This window comes from Drosophila elegans, unplaced genomic scaffold (assembly GCF_018152505.1).
Source record: "Drosophila elegans isolate 14027-0461.03 unplaced genomic scaffold, ASM1815250v1 contig_133, whole genome shotgun sequence".
Lineage (NCBI taxonomy): Eukaryota > Metazoa > Arthropoda > Insecta > Diptera > Drosophilidae > Drosophila > Drosophila elegans.
Genome location: NW_024545499.1, coordinates 228,740 through 243,166, shown reverse-complemented (window position 1 = coordinate 243,166; position 14,427 = coordinate 228,740). Strand labels below are relative to the sequence as shown.

At 44.7% G+C, this 14,427-nt stretch overlaps 2 protein-coding genes across 2 annotated transcripts; both read left to right on the top strand.

Annotated features, from left to right (window-relative positions):
- Window positions 1-278: 278 nt before the first annotated feature.
- Window positions 279-5,414, top strand: LOC108145177 (E3 ubiquitin-protein ligase Topors). Its single transcript, XM_017270413.2, has 4 exons — window positions 279-1,138; window positions 1,209-1,660; window positions 1,730-3,228; window positions 3,860-5,414. Exons 1-4 carry the CDS (start codon window positions 746-748, stop codon window positions 4,807-4,809), a joined length of 3,294 nt encoding a protein of 1,097 aa, XP_017125902.1. The 5' UTR covers window positions 279-745; the 3' UTR covers window positions 4,810-5,414.
- A 525-nt stretch (window positions 5,415-5,939) lies between these two features.
- Window positions 5,940-7,326, top strand: LOC108145135 (putative vacuolar protein sorting-associated protein 13F). The gene is made up of 2 exons (XM_017270349.2): window positions 5,940-6,167; window positions 6,229-7,326. Exons 1-2 carry the CDS (start codon window positions 6,055-6,057, stop codon window positions 7,175-7,177), a joined length of 1,062 nt encoding a protein of 353 aa, XP_017125838.2. The 5' UTR covers window positions 5,940-6,054; the 3' UTR covers window positions 7,178-7,326.
- Window positions 7,327-14,427: the final 7,101 nt, after the last annotated feature.

Genomic DNA, 14,427 nt, shown 5'->3' with positions numbered 1-14,427 from the left:
AATTCAAGGTTTACCTTCTGCTAAAAATACTTATACATGGCCTTTCACAATACACAAAAACAAATTATGAAGAACAATTTGTTAACTCTACTACTCCAAAATTAATAGGGAACATAAGATCAATAAGCATTAGGCGAAGAACTCGTAAATGCGAAATTTTACATAGTCAACGAAATGGTACATAGTCAACGAAAATTGTTGAACTTACGGAGGAGTTTTCCTTCATTTCATAGTACTATCAATTTATTTTAGAAAAGACAAGCAAATAATTTTATATATATATTTTTTAAAGTATTTAAAAAGAAGTTGGACCGCCACTTTGAGCAGTGGCTTGCAGCATTTCCCGGTTCGCGAGTAACGGTCACATTGTAGTGCACAAAAAATCGAGTTTCCTGCATTTTCAGTTGCTTAAATACCCGAGTTATAGTGCGATTTCTGGTCTGAAAAGAGTGCGATATACAGGTGCAGACCCTTGACCATCTTCCAGACCGGAAGAGACTACGGAAAATGTGGCCACAGGCCCGTAAAATGACCGTGGAAAACGACGCATGAGACCCGAATTGCGAACCAGATGATAGAGTAGCGTGCCAGCGAGAGCGAGCGAGAGAGCAACGGAGAGTGGGCGAGAGGGCGAGAGGGAGAGGTAGAGAGGGGGAGGCCAGAGTAGACACAAAACTCCGAGCGGAGTTCTCGCCCATTTTCCGGCCGATTTCGCAGTCCATTCGGTTGCCATATAGTCCGGAATATGGCCGAGGAGGCGCCGGGTGTCAATGCCGGCGACGTGCCCGACTCTGGGGCGGAGGATGTGGGCGCCTCGGTGATCGTGGAGCCGGGATCAGAGGGCTCCAATGCCGGAGTCCGTACTCTTCCGGCTGCAGCGATGAAGTTCGCCGACCTCACAGAGAGTGGCAGCGAATCCGGGGACAACGAGGGTGAGGAGTCCGGGACCGTGGGCCCCGAGAATGGCAATGCCAACAGTGAGCCGGGGACCAGTGCGTCCGCCACGACGGAGGACGCAGCGGCACGCTCCTCGCCGCCGCCCAACTGCGCCATCTGCTTGTCCCGCTGCCGGCGCAAGTGCTTCACGGACTCCTGCATGCATCAGTTTTGCTTCAAGTGCCTGTGCGAGTGGAGCAAGGTGAGTGGCCTACTGAACCGTAAACGGAACCAGTCCTCTAAAGCTATACCCTTCTGTCCCCCACCCGCAGATCAAACCCGAGTGCCCGCTGTGCAAACAGCCCTTCAAGACCATCATACACAATGTCCGCACCCTGGACGACTACGATCGCTACCCGGTGCAATCGTCGTCGCCGGATCACCCTTCCCTACGATTCCATATAGTCAGGCGTCCCAGGTTCATGCCGCTGGTGCAGAACCAGGCCGTGATGACCAACGACATTGAGGCGGGCCTGGCCGCCGGAGCCGCGGGCGAAGAGGTCCTGCCAGCAGCCGAGGTGGCTGCCGGCCGTCACTCGTACAACCGCTTCGAACCCTACCGCATGGAGCTGATGAACTTCTACCGGCACGACCAGGACGCGGCCACCTCGGGCTCGCTGAGCCAACTCTGGCGGCGCTACGTGTACGACCGGAAGCTCTATGCCCTGCCCGTCAGCGACAGCCTGACGGGTCACTTTCGCGAGTGGAGTGCCCGCTTTTATAGGTGAGTGCTGATACCATCCATTCTACTCTTTGTTTTCCCCATGCTAAGGACTCCCGCTTTTTATTGCAGAAACAATCCCGCCCAGATGCATCGCCTGATGCCGTGGATCCATCGCGACATTGTCTGCCTGCTGAGGAATGCCGCCCACAGCGTGAGCACTGTGGTGCAGCTGATGCACGACATCCTGCCCATGACCAACATACTGGGTCCCACATTCCGTCGCCGGCTGTCGCCGTATCTGGGCGAGCGCACCAGCCACTTCATCCACGAGCTGTTCAACTTTGCCCGCTCGCCCTTCGACATGATCGGCTACGATCATGTGGTCCAGTACTCGGCACGCGTGGCCGAGGAGGTGGAGGTGGACCTGCTGGACATGGTGGAGACGCAGTCCTCGAACGGCAGTGATCTTCACCTGGAGGTGGCTGACGGCGAAGGGGAGGCCGCCAATGCCGAGTCCTCGAACGATTGGAGCACCGCCAGTGCTCGCCGTCCGTCGACCAGTGTGATTGTGACCAATCCCGGTGCCACACATTCCTTCAGCGTGACAATGGCCAGCGATGGCAGTGAGCTGCCGGGCATCTCCATACGCCGCACCACCACATCCAATGTGGGCTCCCAAACGGTGGCCATCAACCTGAGCATGCGGCGTCCAACGGCGGCGGCTGCGGCGGCGTCAGCAGCAGTTGCCAGCGAAGAGGCGGAGGTCATAGAGATCGACGATGGCGACGCCGCTGCGAATGCAGAAGTGGCAGCCATCAACGATGGGAGCAATCCCAGCCGGAGGCACGCCGGTGCCACTCTCCCCGTGAGTGCCCACATCGAACTGCAGAGCAGCAGCAGCTCGGGCGACGAGGATGAGTGCGTCTTTGTGCTGGAACTGAAGCCACCGCACCTGCGCACACCCGAGCAGGTGAGCTTGGACTCGAACAGCGACTCTGATGTTGTGTTCGTGAACGAGCAGAACGAAGCTCCTCCGGCTGCGAGTCACGACGACCAGGCGATACAACCCACTGTGGACCAGTCCTCCAGGGATCAGGGCTTGTTCATGGGCCCCAGCACCAGTGCGGCGGCCAACAGGGGCAAGAACTGGAAGCTGGTGGTGGAGGAGGCTCGTCGCCTCGATCAGTTGCGCACGGTGCGCTCAACGCGCTCGACACGCTCGAAGAGATCGCGTCAGCGCTCTTCCATCCTTGTCCGGAGTGCCAGCGGCAGCAGCAACAGCAGCTGCAGCAGCTCTTCCTTCCACTTGAGCAGCAGCAGCGAGGACAGCAGTGCCAGCAGTTCCTCCAATCCGGAGCCAGCCAAGAAAAAACAACGCAAGAAGAAGGCCTCAAGCAAAAAACGTTCAAGCGAATGTGCAAAGGGCAAACGATCATCTCGCAAACGGAGACGCCGCGCGGAGGATGTGGATCAGGGTCTGAGCCAGGTGGAGGAGGCCATTCTGGAGCTGCGGAGGCGGATGGAGCGGGAGCATACCGAACAGCAAGCCCCGGAGCAACCGGACAGCAGCAGTGACAGCCACAGTTCGTCTGGTGACGAATCTGGTGGCGATAGCACCGAGACTTCCGGTTCGTGACGATTCTTATCGCAACATTGCCTACATTGATCTATTGAATACATTGCTGTAAATATGGTAAAAAAACGAATGATGATTATATTCTGAACATAATTTTGGAAAAACTGCGGACAAATATGGAGAACTTTATACATTTATACTATTCTTATCGCAACGTTGTCCAAAAGTTTGCTTTAAAGATGATTCGAAACTAATATTACAGGATAGTTCCAAACTTATGTTCAGAGTATAGTCATCAAGTTGTTTTTTACAACATTTAAAATTACTGCAATGTATTCAATAGATCATTGCTGGCACTTAACTAAGTAGTATTACATCTCTTAAAAATATAAAGATAATTAGATAAATTAGTTATCTTAACCCGAGAGGATAAGTTGTTAGTGCTTTAAAGAAATTTCAACCTGATAAATCTCTAATATTATCATAAATTGTAGAGCACATTGGTAAATATTGGTTGTGTAATACCAACTATCTTCTAAAACCATCTGAAACCAAAGATAATTCAAAGCAATTTCACAAATGGTTGAAACCCCTCTAGTTTGTATGGATGTAGATAAGTAGAAGTGTTGTATTCTCTTCCATTTCGATTTGTAAACAATGCTGTTTGTCCACTTTTTCCCCAGGTCACCCCAACACCAATAACAACAACAACTCCAGCAGTGATGATTCAGATGATGACAGCACCGAAAACCTACAGCTAAGCGCTCTGCGGGCCACTCTAAAAGCAGAGGCAACTCTGGAGGATCGTAAGCCACTCAAACTGGAACTGAGGATGCCCGATGGCGATGAAGGGGAGCCGCAGCCGGAGTTGCCCCAAAACGCAGAGACGCTTCCAGCGCCGCCGGCGGACGCCGAACCGGGATGCAGTGCACCGAAACGGCGACGCAGCTGCAGCAACAGCAATCAGTCCAGCCAGAGCGCCAGTTTGGCCAGCAGTTCAACAGCCACATCGAGTTCGGTGCCGCCCAGTTCGTTCAGCTGGAGGGCAGCGGGTTATGCCGGCGATCCCCTGATGCGTGGTCCGGTGGCGATGGAGGAGCACGACATAGCCAACTCCCTGATAGAACTGTCCACGCTGACGCAGCCGCGGGAGATCGGACTCTTCAACGAACATTCTGATGGGGCAGACATGTCGCTTAGTTTTCTGCGCAACACACTACGCGGCAGCTCACATGCTTTGGATCAGGATGACGCTCATCTGGGCATCTACTCCGATGCAGATGCAGATGAAGATGCGGATCCGGATCCGGAGCCCAGTAATGGACAAAGTCCCATGGAAGCAGCAATCGGCGTGATTGGAGAAGCAGAGGTGGAAACCGCCGAGGATACAGCCACTGCCACTGAAGAACAAGATGAACCGGATGAGGACGAAGACGAGGACGATGAGGATGACGATGACGATGAAGGCGGAGATGAAGATGAACAGGAGGAGGAGAAAGCAGAGGAGAATGAGGTGGAGGAGGAGGATGATAGCGACAACAACGATGAAGAGGAGGAGGACCCGGAACCGGAACCGGAGCCGGAGAACAATGACCCAGACGATGCAACCTGGGCTCTAGCGTTTCTGGCTTAAGCGATAGATTCGATTTTTATTTAAGTTGTTTATTTAAGGAAGTGTTTAACTGGTTTCCGTCTTTGCTTGTTTCGATTCCTGAATCCCCTGAACCCAAAAATATAATAGTTATTGTAACCTTGCTATGTAAGTAATAAAAACCAGTAAGTGTAAGCTCAAAGTAGATGTACTCTAGCAATAGGGTTGCCATTTTAAGTTGTATATATTCAAACCCCTATATCTCTAAAATTTAAAGTTTAAATATAAATGTATGTTTACACACCTTTCAACTGCAACATTGTTTGCATGTTCTCGCATATAGCCCATCCCCAAAATCACATTCTATATCCCCGAAGCTCAGTCCCTTCCCTTCCCATCCCAACATCGATTGTAAATGTATTTATTTAAGTTAACCACAACCTACATATACTTACTATACTTATGGAAACTAGCTCTACTGTTCGTAGCTTATAAATCACAAAACTGGCGCCGATCAATATGTATATGGCGATAGTGTTAATGTTTTTTGCATAAATGGGCGTGGCCAGTTATGAATTTTAGTGTACTCTGCATACAAAGAACAAAAATATCTATAATACGAATCAAATACATAATGATTAAATGTAGACCATTCGATTTATTATTTAACGGGTTGGGTTTTTCAATGGATAAAATCAGTGCAACTCTTCTGTGCTTAAGCTTGGAATTAATGGTGTTCGATTCATTAAAAAAATATTTGAGAAATTTGAATTCATTAGCTGAAGAAGAATCTTGAAACTTGTATTTTAATTTTAATAATAGCGAACTTTAGTTCTTTTAATTAATTCAATTTTTGCTATAGCTCCAAGAGCAAGGAAAAGTTTATAATTCACTGCTTCGAGTAAACACTGTAATTACAAAAGTTAGTTCTCATTTCCATCGTTCCAATTTTCTTTCGTCGTATCGTGCAGAAGGCCTTAAGTCCGATAGTACAGTAGGGCACCATAACTCCGTTGTTTCTGCGCAATAAACAAAACTTGATTCAGTAGGCTTCTTATTTCGGCTTATGTGAATTATATTGGTTATTGTTGAGTAAACATGACCAAATTACTGGGGAAAAGGCTTGTGTGTCCAGGTGACAGAAGTCAGGGGAACGATGGAATCCGATTTGAGACTGACAACTCCAGCAAATTCCTTTGCCCAGTCACTTCGAGCTGAAGTTTCGTTGGAGTTGCACTAAGTTACATAATTTTTGATAGATCGGGACTAAGTTAGTAGCCAGTAACTATGATGCCCCGTTACATGGTCCAATGGCGAGTGTACGTCTATGCCAACTCGCTGTATTCGCTGCCGGAACGCCATAAGTCCGACTATCGCGATGTGTCGCCGCAATATTTTAGGTGAGTTGTAGCTCCCAGCGGAAAACTTGAATGATCTCTGCGAAATCCTCATATTTCACAGCCGCAATCCCTTCGAGATCCATCGGGTTATGAACTGGGTGAACCGGGATATTTCGGTGCTCGTTAAAACCGGTAAGGCGGATGTCTTCTGTCTGTACGAGACGATCCTCGACCTGCTACCCCGTGTCAGCATGAAGAGCTCGAGCTTCAGCTCGGAGCTGTTCCTCTACATTGGCCCCAAGACCCATCAGTTTGTCCACGAGCTGATCAACTTTGCCCGATCCCCGTACAACGACCTCATCGCCTACGAGTGTAACACCCAGTACAGGGCGTTGCCGGAGGATGAGAATGCCCCCAGCACCTCGTCGATGGCCAGAATGCGTCGGGATTTGACCCTGCGACTGCACAGCTTTGTGGAGTTCTCGCGTCGCATCAACCACGACGATTGCGGCGGCTTCGAGGCCGATCTGGAGCTGGAGGACGAGGACTACGGGGAGCTGCAGGATCTGATGAGAGAGCAGCTCGAGCAGCCTTTGCCGGTGCAGCTGGGCAGGCCAACGCCGGCCCCCAGAGCGAGCCAAGTGGCTACTGGTCAGGGAGGTCAGCAATCAGCGGCCCAAACAGGCGGACAAACCCAGCAGCAGCAGCAGCAGCAGCAGCAGCCGGCTCAGCAATCCCAACAGCCAGGAGCACAGGCAGGAGCACACCAAAACCAAAACCAGCAGCAGCAGCAGCAGCAGCAGCAACCAGGACATCAGCCGTCTACATCCTCCTCCAGCGGCATGCTAGCGAACAGAATGCAGGTGGAGGATCTGGATCTAGAGATGGCCATCGAGCGCAGCATGTTCGATGCCAGGACAGGACAGGATGGCAATCTCGTCCTGCCAAGCGGACGATTGATCCGTGTAGGCAATGCCCGTTTATTGCGCAATCTCCACGCACACGCATTAGGATCGATATCCGGATCTCGGCAAACTGCCACTCGCTCCCGTCGTCGTCATCCGCGCTAGGATAAACCTTTAACTACAAATGTCCTGTTGCCACTTTTTAGGCTCATGTATAATACATAGTACCAAATGCGCTGCGATCTCTCTGAATGCTCGCGAATACGGCAAATAAAAAAGGGTTCAAATAGCATTAAAAATTGATAACGATAACTGAAAAAGGGATGGCCCATCAATAAGAACAGGCCGTGGAAAATTGCGTGCCAAATATGCCTTTAGCGCATATTTCCTTTGTCTTAATTCCGCCCAAAAAGGTAGCAGTGCACCCCCCATCCCCCCTCCCTCCTCCTCCCTCCCACATCCCTTGTCACATGGCGCATGAAAAATTGAATTACACGCACTTTTGCGCATGAACGAGAGCTAAAAAAAAAACCAAAAATTGTTGAGTGAAAAATGCGGCCGATTTAGGGTTTTCGCCGGCAAAATGGGCCCGGAGTTACGGGAGTTACGGGAATTACGGATGCGGAGGTGGCCCAGCTGCTTGTGGTACCAAATTCACGGCCAGAAAATTGAGTTAAATATTCCTTTTTTTTTCGGTGCGGCTTGCTCGCCTTTCCCTGTTTTTTTTTTTTTTTTTTTTATCGACAGAAGGTATAATATAATTGTCCTGCCGTACACGGTAATTCAATGCATATTTGATTTTATGATTCCGTCGGCACAACGGAGCATTAATGCATATCGAATAAGGCCCTCCGAAATCGAATCGAATCATCATAATTGTCAGGGGGCGTAAACTTCGGCCATTAGGCCAGCTAACTGAAGATGAAAGATGCAGCTCGGCGGTGTAAAACTAATTTTATCATATTAACCTTTTTTAAATTGAAACATTTCAACCAAATTGTGTTAAATATCAATAAGAAAGAGTTATCTATATTGGATAAATATCAAAGACTCTTAAAACGTGTTCGTGATCATATTGACTTTTTCTAAACTAAATTTTTTTTGTCATCAAATTGTGTTTTTTATTTTTAAAAAAGGGATAAACAAATATTGAAAACTATTTAAATTATTAATGTAAACGATTTTAAAGATCATTTAATCTAAGAATTATAAATGGATACTAATTGCATTCGTTTATATGCACACTCTATTAACACGTTGCCAGGATAAAAAAAAAAACTTCTACCATTGGGCCAAGACAACTGTGGATGAAAAACGCAGTTTGAAGCTGACTAAAGGACTCCATCATTCATCACGGGATCTCGGCTTAGCTGTGGAAAAGTTATCCCTTAGTCTAAATGTCATTAGGGTTTTGTCGGCTGCATTTGCTTGGCTCGACTGACAAACTAATTTGCGTAATGTTGACGAAAAACTTTTTATTTGACTTGCTGACTTGGCCCAAAGCCCACCCACATTGCCGCCATCTCATTTCTTTTTCTTCGAAAGACAGCCAACGAATAAAAGCGAGACGATTCAAAACTTTGTGCCAGTTTGCGTTGCATTTCAAGACGTTGAAATGGGTCGGGGTGGCAATTGTCAGGCTGCGGTGCCGTGGCTAAAACTAGTTTGCCAGCCAGGATTTAAGTTTAAGTTGCAAATTACGCCGCCGACTTGAATTAAACGTTTCAGATATCACGCATACGCACCGCTGACTCGCAGGCGCCTCCTGGCCTTTGGCTTTAATGTGCATTTCATGAAAATGACGTTCACGATCTGCATAAAATATTCATATATACCGCTCAAGATGGCCGAGATTTTCCGGGACCCCAACGAATTATCCGGCATAAGGGTTCTTTTCCGAGTGTTCGTTGCGTTGTTTGGCTTATCTCAAATTATTAAATTATGCGCGTGGCGCAGCGAGCAATTAATCAAGACCACCGCCAAATGACATGCGGTGCGGGAGTTATGAGTTCGCATTTAGGCCGAATATTTTCGGGCCAGGATCTGATTTATGAGAGGACTCCGGCCACCTGTCGCCCCCACAGCCCTTCGCCTTTCTAAGCCCTGGAGAAAGCTCCGACAATCTGCTCATCGTCCCGCTCGATATCCCGCTGCAATGTGTCACTTTCGGTTTTATTCTTGTCTTGCCTCAGATTTCCGACCCTCATCCGTGGATTCCGATTTTGCAGGGACAGAAATGTATTTTACTGTTTATATGTTTAAGTAATGAAAACGAATTAATTTAATTTAAATTTTTAATAATGCATTTTCACAAAAATAGTTAAGTCTTTTGATTATGTTGATCGTCTGGTTGTTATACACCAATATATTGTTATTTAAATGTGCATAAAATACAATATTGTTGTTTATGATAATTTAAATTGCATATTAAATCGTAGGATTTATACCATTTTGCAAAGATCGAATAAAGAGCCTTTTTGTATACTTGTTTTCAGTGTAAATATCGCATAGAAGTATAAGTTGTCAATGAGCCACTTATTTATAAACATATATAAATAAATAAAAAAATATAATATAATCTGTATTAAACGTTAAGTCTTTTATATGAAATGATGACGAATATTGCAAGCAATATCAAGTTTTTTCTCAGTGCACTCTGCTGTTTTTCCCCTTTCGGCACTTCCCAACTTTAATATGTTGGCACAGCACGGAGGCACGGCGTTCGCGTCGAGTTTCCATTACATTGCAGCGGAAGCCGGATGTTGAAATTGTTGAGGTTGCTTCGTCAGCGTGGAAATGTTGTGTGTGCGGGTGTAAGCAGCTTAGCAGACTCCTTCGACGGCTGGCGGTGTTGAGGAAATTGCCAGGAATACCAACCATGGCTACCGCGACGCGATTCGAAATCGATTCCGGACGCAAACACGAAACCCAATCGCGGTCGTTCTTTAAATGTTCAATCAAAAACTTCTCACTTCTCTCTCGAGGAATGATTCAATTTTCGCCACAATTGTCGCAGCTTAACTCTTAAGCGGAAACTCGCCTGTTTGGCTACGTAACCGAATTGAAGTGAAAAAGTCATAAAACAGTAATCACTTTTCAATAAACATAAAAACGTTCATATTATTCAGCATTTAAATCTTTCGAGTATCGCTAAGTATATTTCAAGGGATTTTAAATTTTAAGTTGATTAGTTTTTGTCTTGCATTCATTGAACATACATTTATGTTTAGTAAATTATTTAAGGAAGAGATTATTGGTTTAATACTTGTAATTATAGTATAGGCTTTATGTTATTTTGTATATTCCATTGCTTTAAACATTAAACATTCAATTGAATTCAGCCTTAACAATCGCAATCGAACCTTCAAAGTAAGTGTTGATTTCCGAGAACACGTTTTTATTTTAATTTCTGTGTAAATTGCTCACCATTCTCAGGCTGAAATAAATATTAATGTTCTTTAAATGGGTGATTTTCCTTTACTTTGCTCTGTGCTGGCCTGTTGCGTGACATTCGATATTCGTGTTTTTCCTTTCCGCTGCCGCTGCTACTCCACTGAAGCTGACTTTCCACTTTCTTGCCGAGAAAATGCGTGTGTCATAAATCTACTCCCGCGCCTTTCGCTTAAAATCAAGCTATTTATCACGAGGCGGCGAAGACGACGTCATGCTGCTGCGGTGGCAGCCAGGATACAAGGATGCCTGGATTCAGGGATGCCAAGATGCCGGAATGCCAGAATGCCATAACGCCATAACGCCACTGTGCCGCACTCTTATCATCATCGAAGTGGGCGGAGGCGCATATGTTCCGTGGCTGTTGATGCCTCTCTGCTGGATTTTTTATGGGTCTGCCAATGTGGACCGCCTGCCGAGGTAAAAAGTTGCGGACAACAAACTTTTCTTCACGCTCGGCTCCTTTCTGCTCCTGTTTCGGCTCCCTGGTGCGGGCGAAGGTGACAAGAATCCGGTAATTTGTGCCTTCAAGGTTAAATGTTAATGTTCGCCATTATACAAACATTCGGCGTTTTGTTTTGGCAGCAGCAAACGGGTTATGAACACGTGCGACAGTCCGAAAGGTCCTCGTTGCGTATACGTAATTTTTTATTCTCCTGCTAATTTGACTGCCGTCAGGTAATAATGCTCCCCCACAAGTTGCCATTAGTTTGCTTAGGCTGCCGGCCATAGTTTAAAGAAGCCAAACTAAACACGACCAACGACAATGTTTATGCTTAAATGTTTTTGCCCACTGAGCGGAGTTGGGCGAGCCCAAAAGCCATACAGTCGGACCTCACAAAATTAAATTTATTTTAGATTAATTTTAAGATTAGTGTGAGCAGTTCAGTTAGTGGTTTTCAAAATATTTAACAAATTGTAGGAACGAGTGGCAAAAATTTTTTAAAATTTTAATTTTGTACAATTTTTTTTTGTTTAAATTATTTTATTTAATTTTTCTCAGAACAAAACTATTATTTTAAATAAAACAAAAGAAAACAACCTTGAATAACTTTATTACCGCTTAGCTGAAGATTAAGGTTTAGTTTTTCAAAAATTCAAAAAATCATTTTTCTTGTTTTTTCCCTTAAGTTAAATTTTGGAACGCAAGTCTTTGAAGATTTTCAACAAACTTAATTAATTAAGGTACGATATCTATAGTTTGTGCTATAAATGCCATGGAAGTATGACTGTCTTTGCGGAATGACCTTTTTGGGACTGACTTGCGAGAGCCTTGAAATGGCTGCTAGGCGACCGTCTTAATGGCAGCTCCAAATGTTGCTAATGTTAATTTAAGAAAATATCCCGACTCGGCTGTGTGTGAGTGTGTGTGTGTTGCCTGGAAACACTTGCGGTGCGGCAACATTTGTGCATTATTATTTGCGGTCAAGTCTTTTGCGGCTTGGCCTTTTAGCATATCCAAACCCCTTTGGAACCGCAGCAAATAGCTTTGCCAGCAGCGAACTAATTAAAGAAATATTCATTTCAAAATACTTGTAGCTCCGGCGGATATTACACACACAAAAACACACACTCGCGCTTTGAAACACCGCTTTGGCTTCGCTTGTGTGTGACGTGCATGAGGCAATCAATTACGGCGAACCGTTTTGCCAAAAAAAGCGTGTTGCCTACTTTCCGGCGCCCGCGTGTTTGCCAACACAGCAGCACAATTAATTATGTACATTGGGGCCCCCTTTTTCCACTACTACCCAAACCATCGCCACACCCCCTTTCCCTGCTGTTTGCCCAAGTCTGTGTTTGCCAACACGCAGGAAAAATGTTTGCGGAAATTATGGATGAATTGGGTTTGCCAGCAATTCATTTAATTCGTTTTTGTGAACTCTTTCTGATACTCATATAAATTAAAATGCTCAATTGTTTATATCCAAAAAGTGATAAATTTAAAATCACATTCAAACAGGAACATTTGAGAAATTTATAAACAATATATTTTTCACGAGCTTTTTAATAGATTTAAGTAGCATTATTTTTAGATAGCAGAATGATTTAATATCCTCATTAAAATAATTGAAATACATATATTTTCATCTGAATGAAAGTAAGGATTTAAAAGTAAGATATTTTACCTTTGCTGTCATTTCTCCCAGTGCAGAGAATAAGCGGCGGAGGATGAGAGTCATCCTTGAGCTTAGACGACAGCATATGCTCATGCATGCCTAATTACGATAAATCCTTGCCCTTGCCCGCTCTCACTTGCCAACTTTCTCAGTCTCTTGCTTTCACTTTCTCTTTCGGGACAAACTTAGTTCGCGGGAACAAGCGCGCCCAAATGAAGTAGCCTGAAACAAAAACAAAAACAGCAGCAGCACTTCACAAGCATCCTTTGGCTGTGTGTATGTGTGTGTGTGTGTGTGTGTGGGGTCTTTGAAAGTATGAGTGCGTAGGCGTTCATAATTATGGCCGTATTTAGAGAAATTGGTTATTATGTGCTTAACGCCATTTGTCTGACTGGAAATAGTTTGTTTTCCGTGGCCCCCTGTTGTTGCCTTTGCCTTTGGGGAGGTGTGCTTAGCCACTTTCCTAAACCGGAAATATGGCTTAGGAAGCTTTCAGCAGTTTATATTTAGCACAGCTAGTCTCAATTCCAAGGTTTTTTGCAGGGAAAACCATAAAAATATAACGTTTAAGTAAAATATGAAAAACATAACAATTAAATTTATATTAAATACATGAAAATAAAAAAATATTTGAAACTTTTGATTATAGAAATCAAAATTAAAACATATCAAAGACTAACCTACTATACATTTATAAAGCATTGAAGCTTATATTGCGACCTCATTGCCAAGCCCAAGCCAACAGACCTACAATTTTAATGGCATAAATAAAGATATTTAATCTTTTTTTAAAATTCGTTTTCATCTGAGGTTGGATAATTTTGTGAAAAGTGCTTAAATATATACTTTAATTTAAAAAAACCTTTATCTCAGAAAAAAAGTTCTTGATTTAATCAAACCCTATCTTAAAAAATCAATGTTTGCAGTATTTGTTCGTCTCTTTAAATTTTACCCAAGCACTAACATACTTATATTTTTTAATTTAAAACTAAATCAACTTTACAAAACTATTACTCCAGCGCTACTGATTAGGCTTATAGACTAACGCACTTAAAACACAGCCCATTTCCAACGTCCTAGTCCCTTACATATTGCAATTAATTAAAATTCCAGCTAACTAGCAACTCTTGTGACCACCCTCTTGGTTAGTTGTGCTTGCCTAATACTTGAAATTGTTTGCTAATTCGTTATTATTGCCACTTTACCACGTTGCTCCTGTATTGGACGTCGTTCTTTGGGCAATTAGGCCAAGGCGCTGGATAGCAGTGCCAAGTGTCCCCTTTTCGAGTGGCTTTCGCTTTGAGATCCGGATTCCCTGCATGCATGTCCGTCCATCAATAATGTATCCTGGCGCCTCCTTGCTCGTTCGTTATGCCATCTGTCAATTGACCATCCATCAGCTCTAATTAATCATGTTCGGGCCTAATGAGTTGCTCTCAAATATTCTGGGAATGAATGGATGCCACTATTTCGAGCCGGTTGCTAATGGAACTGATGCTCGGCCCATGCGATTCAATTGTCGCCGAATCGATAGCGTTGTTGCACTCACAATGCAATACTGGCACTACGCATTTGCAATTTCAATAAAACCAACAACTGCGCAGAAATCCTGCAATGAAAGGCATGCACTGGGAAAAAAGTGTCAGTTACTAATGCTAAACGAGCACATTGAAATTGCCTAATTAAAGTTAACCATACTGTTTAAATCTATAAGCATGTGAAAAGATTCCTTCAATTTTAGTTTCAATTATTATCACAAAAAAACTTAGAGATTCAAAAATGTCTTATGGCTTTACAATAATTTTATTTTTTGTTAACAAAATTTAAAAGTATTTTTGACTGGGATTA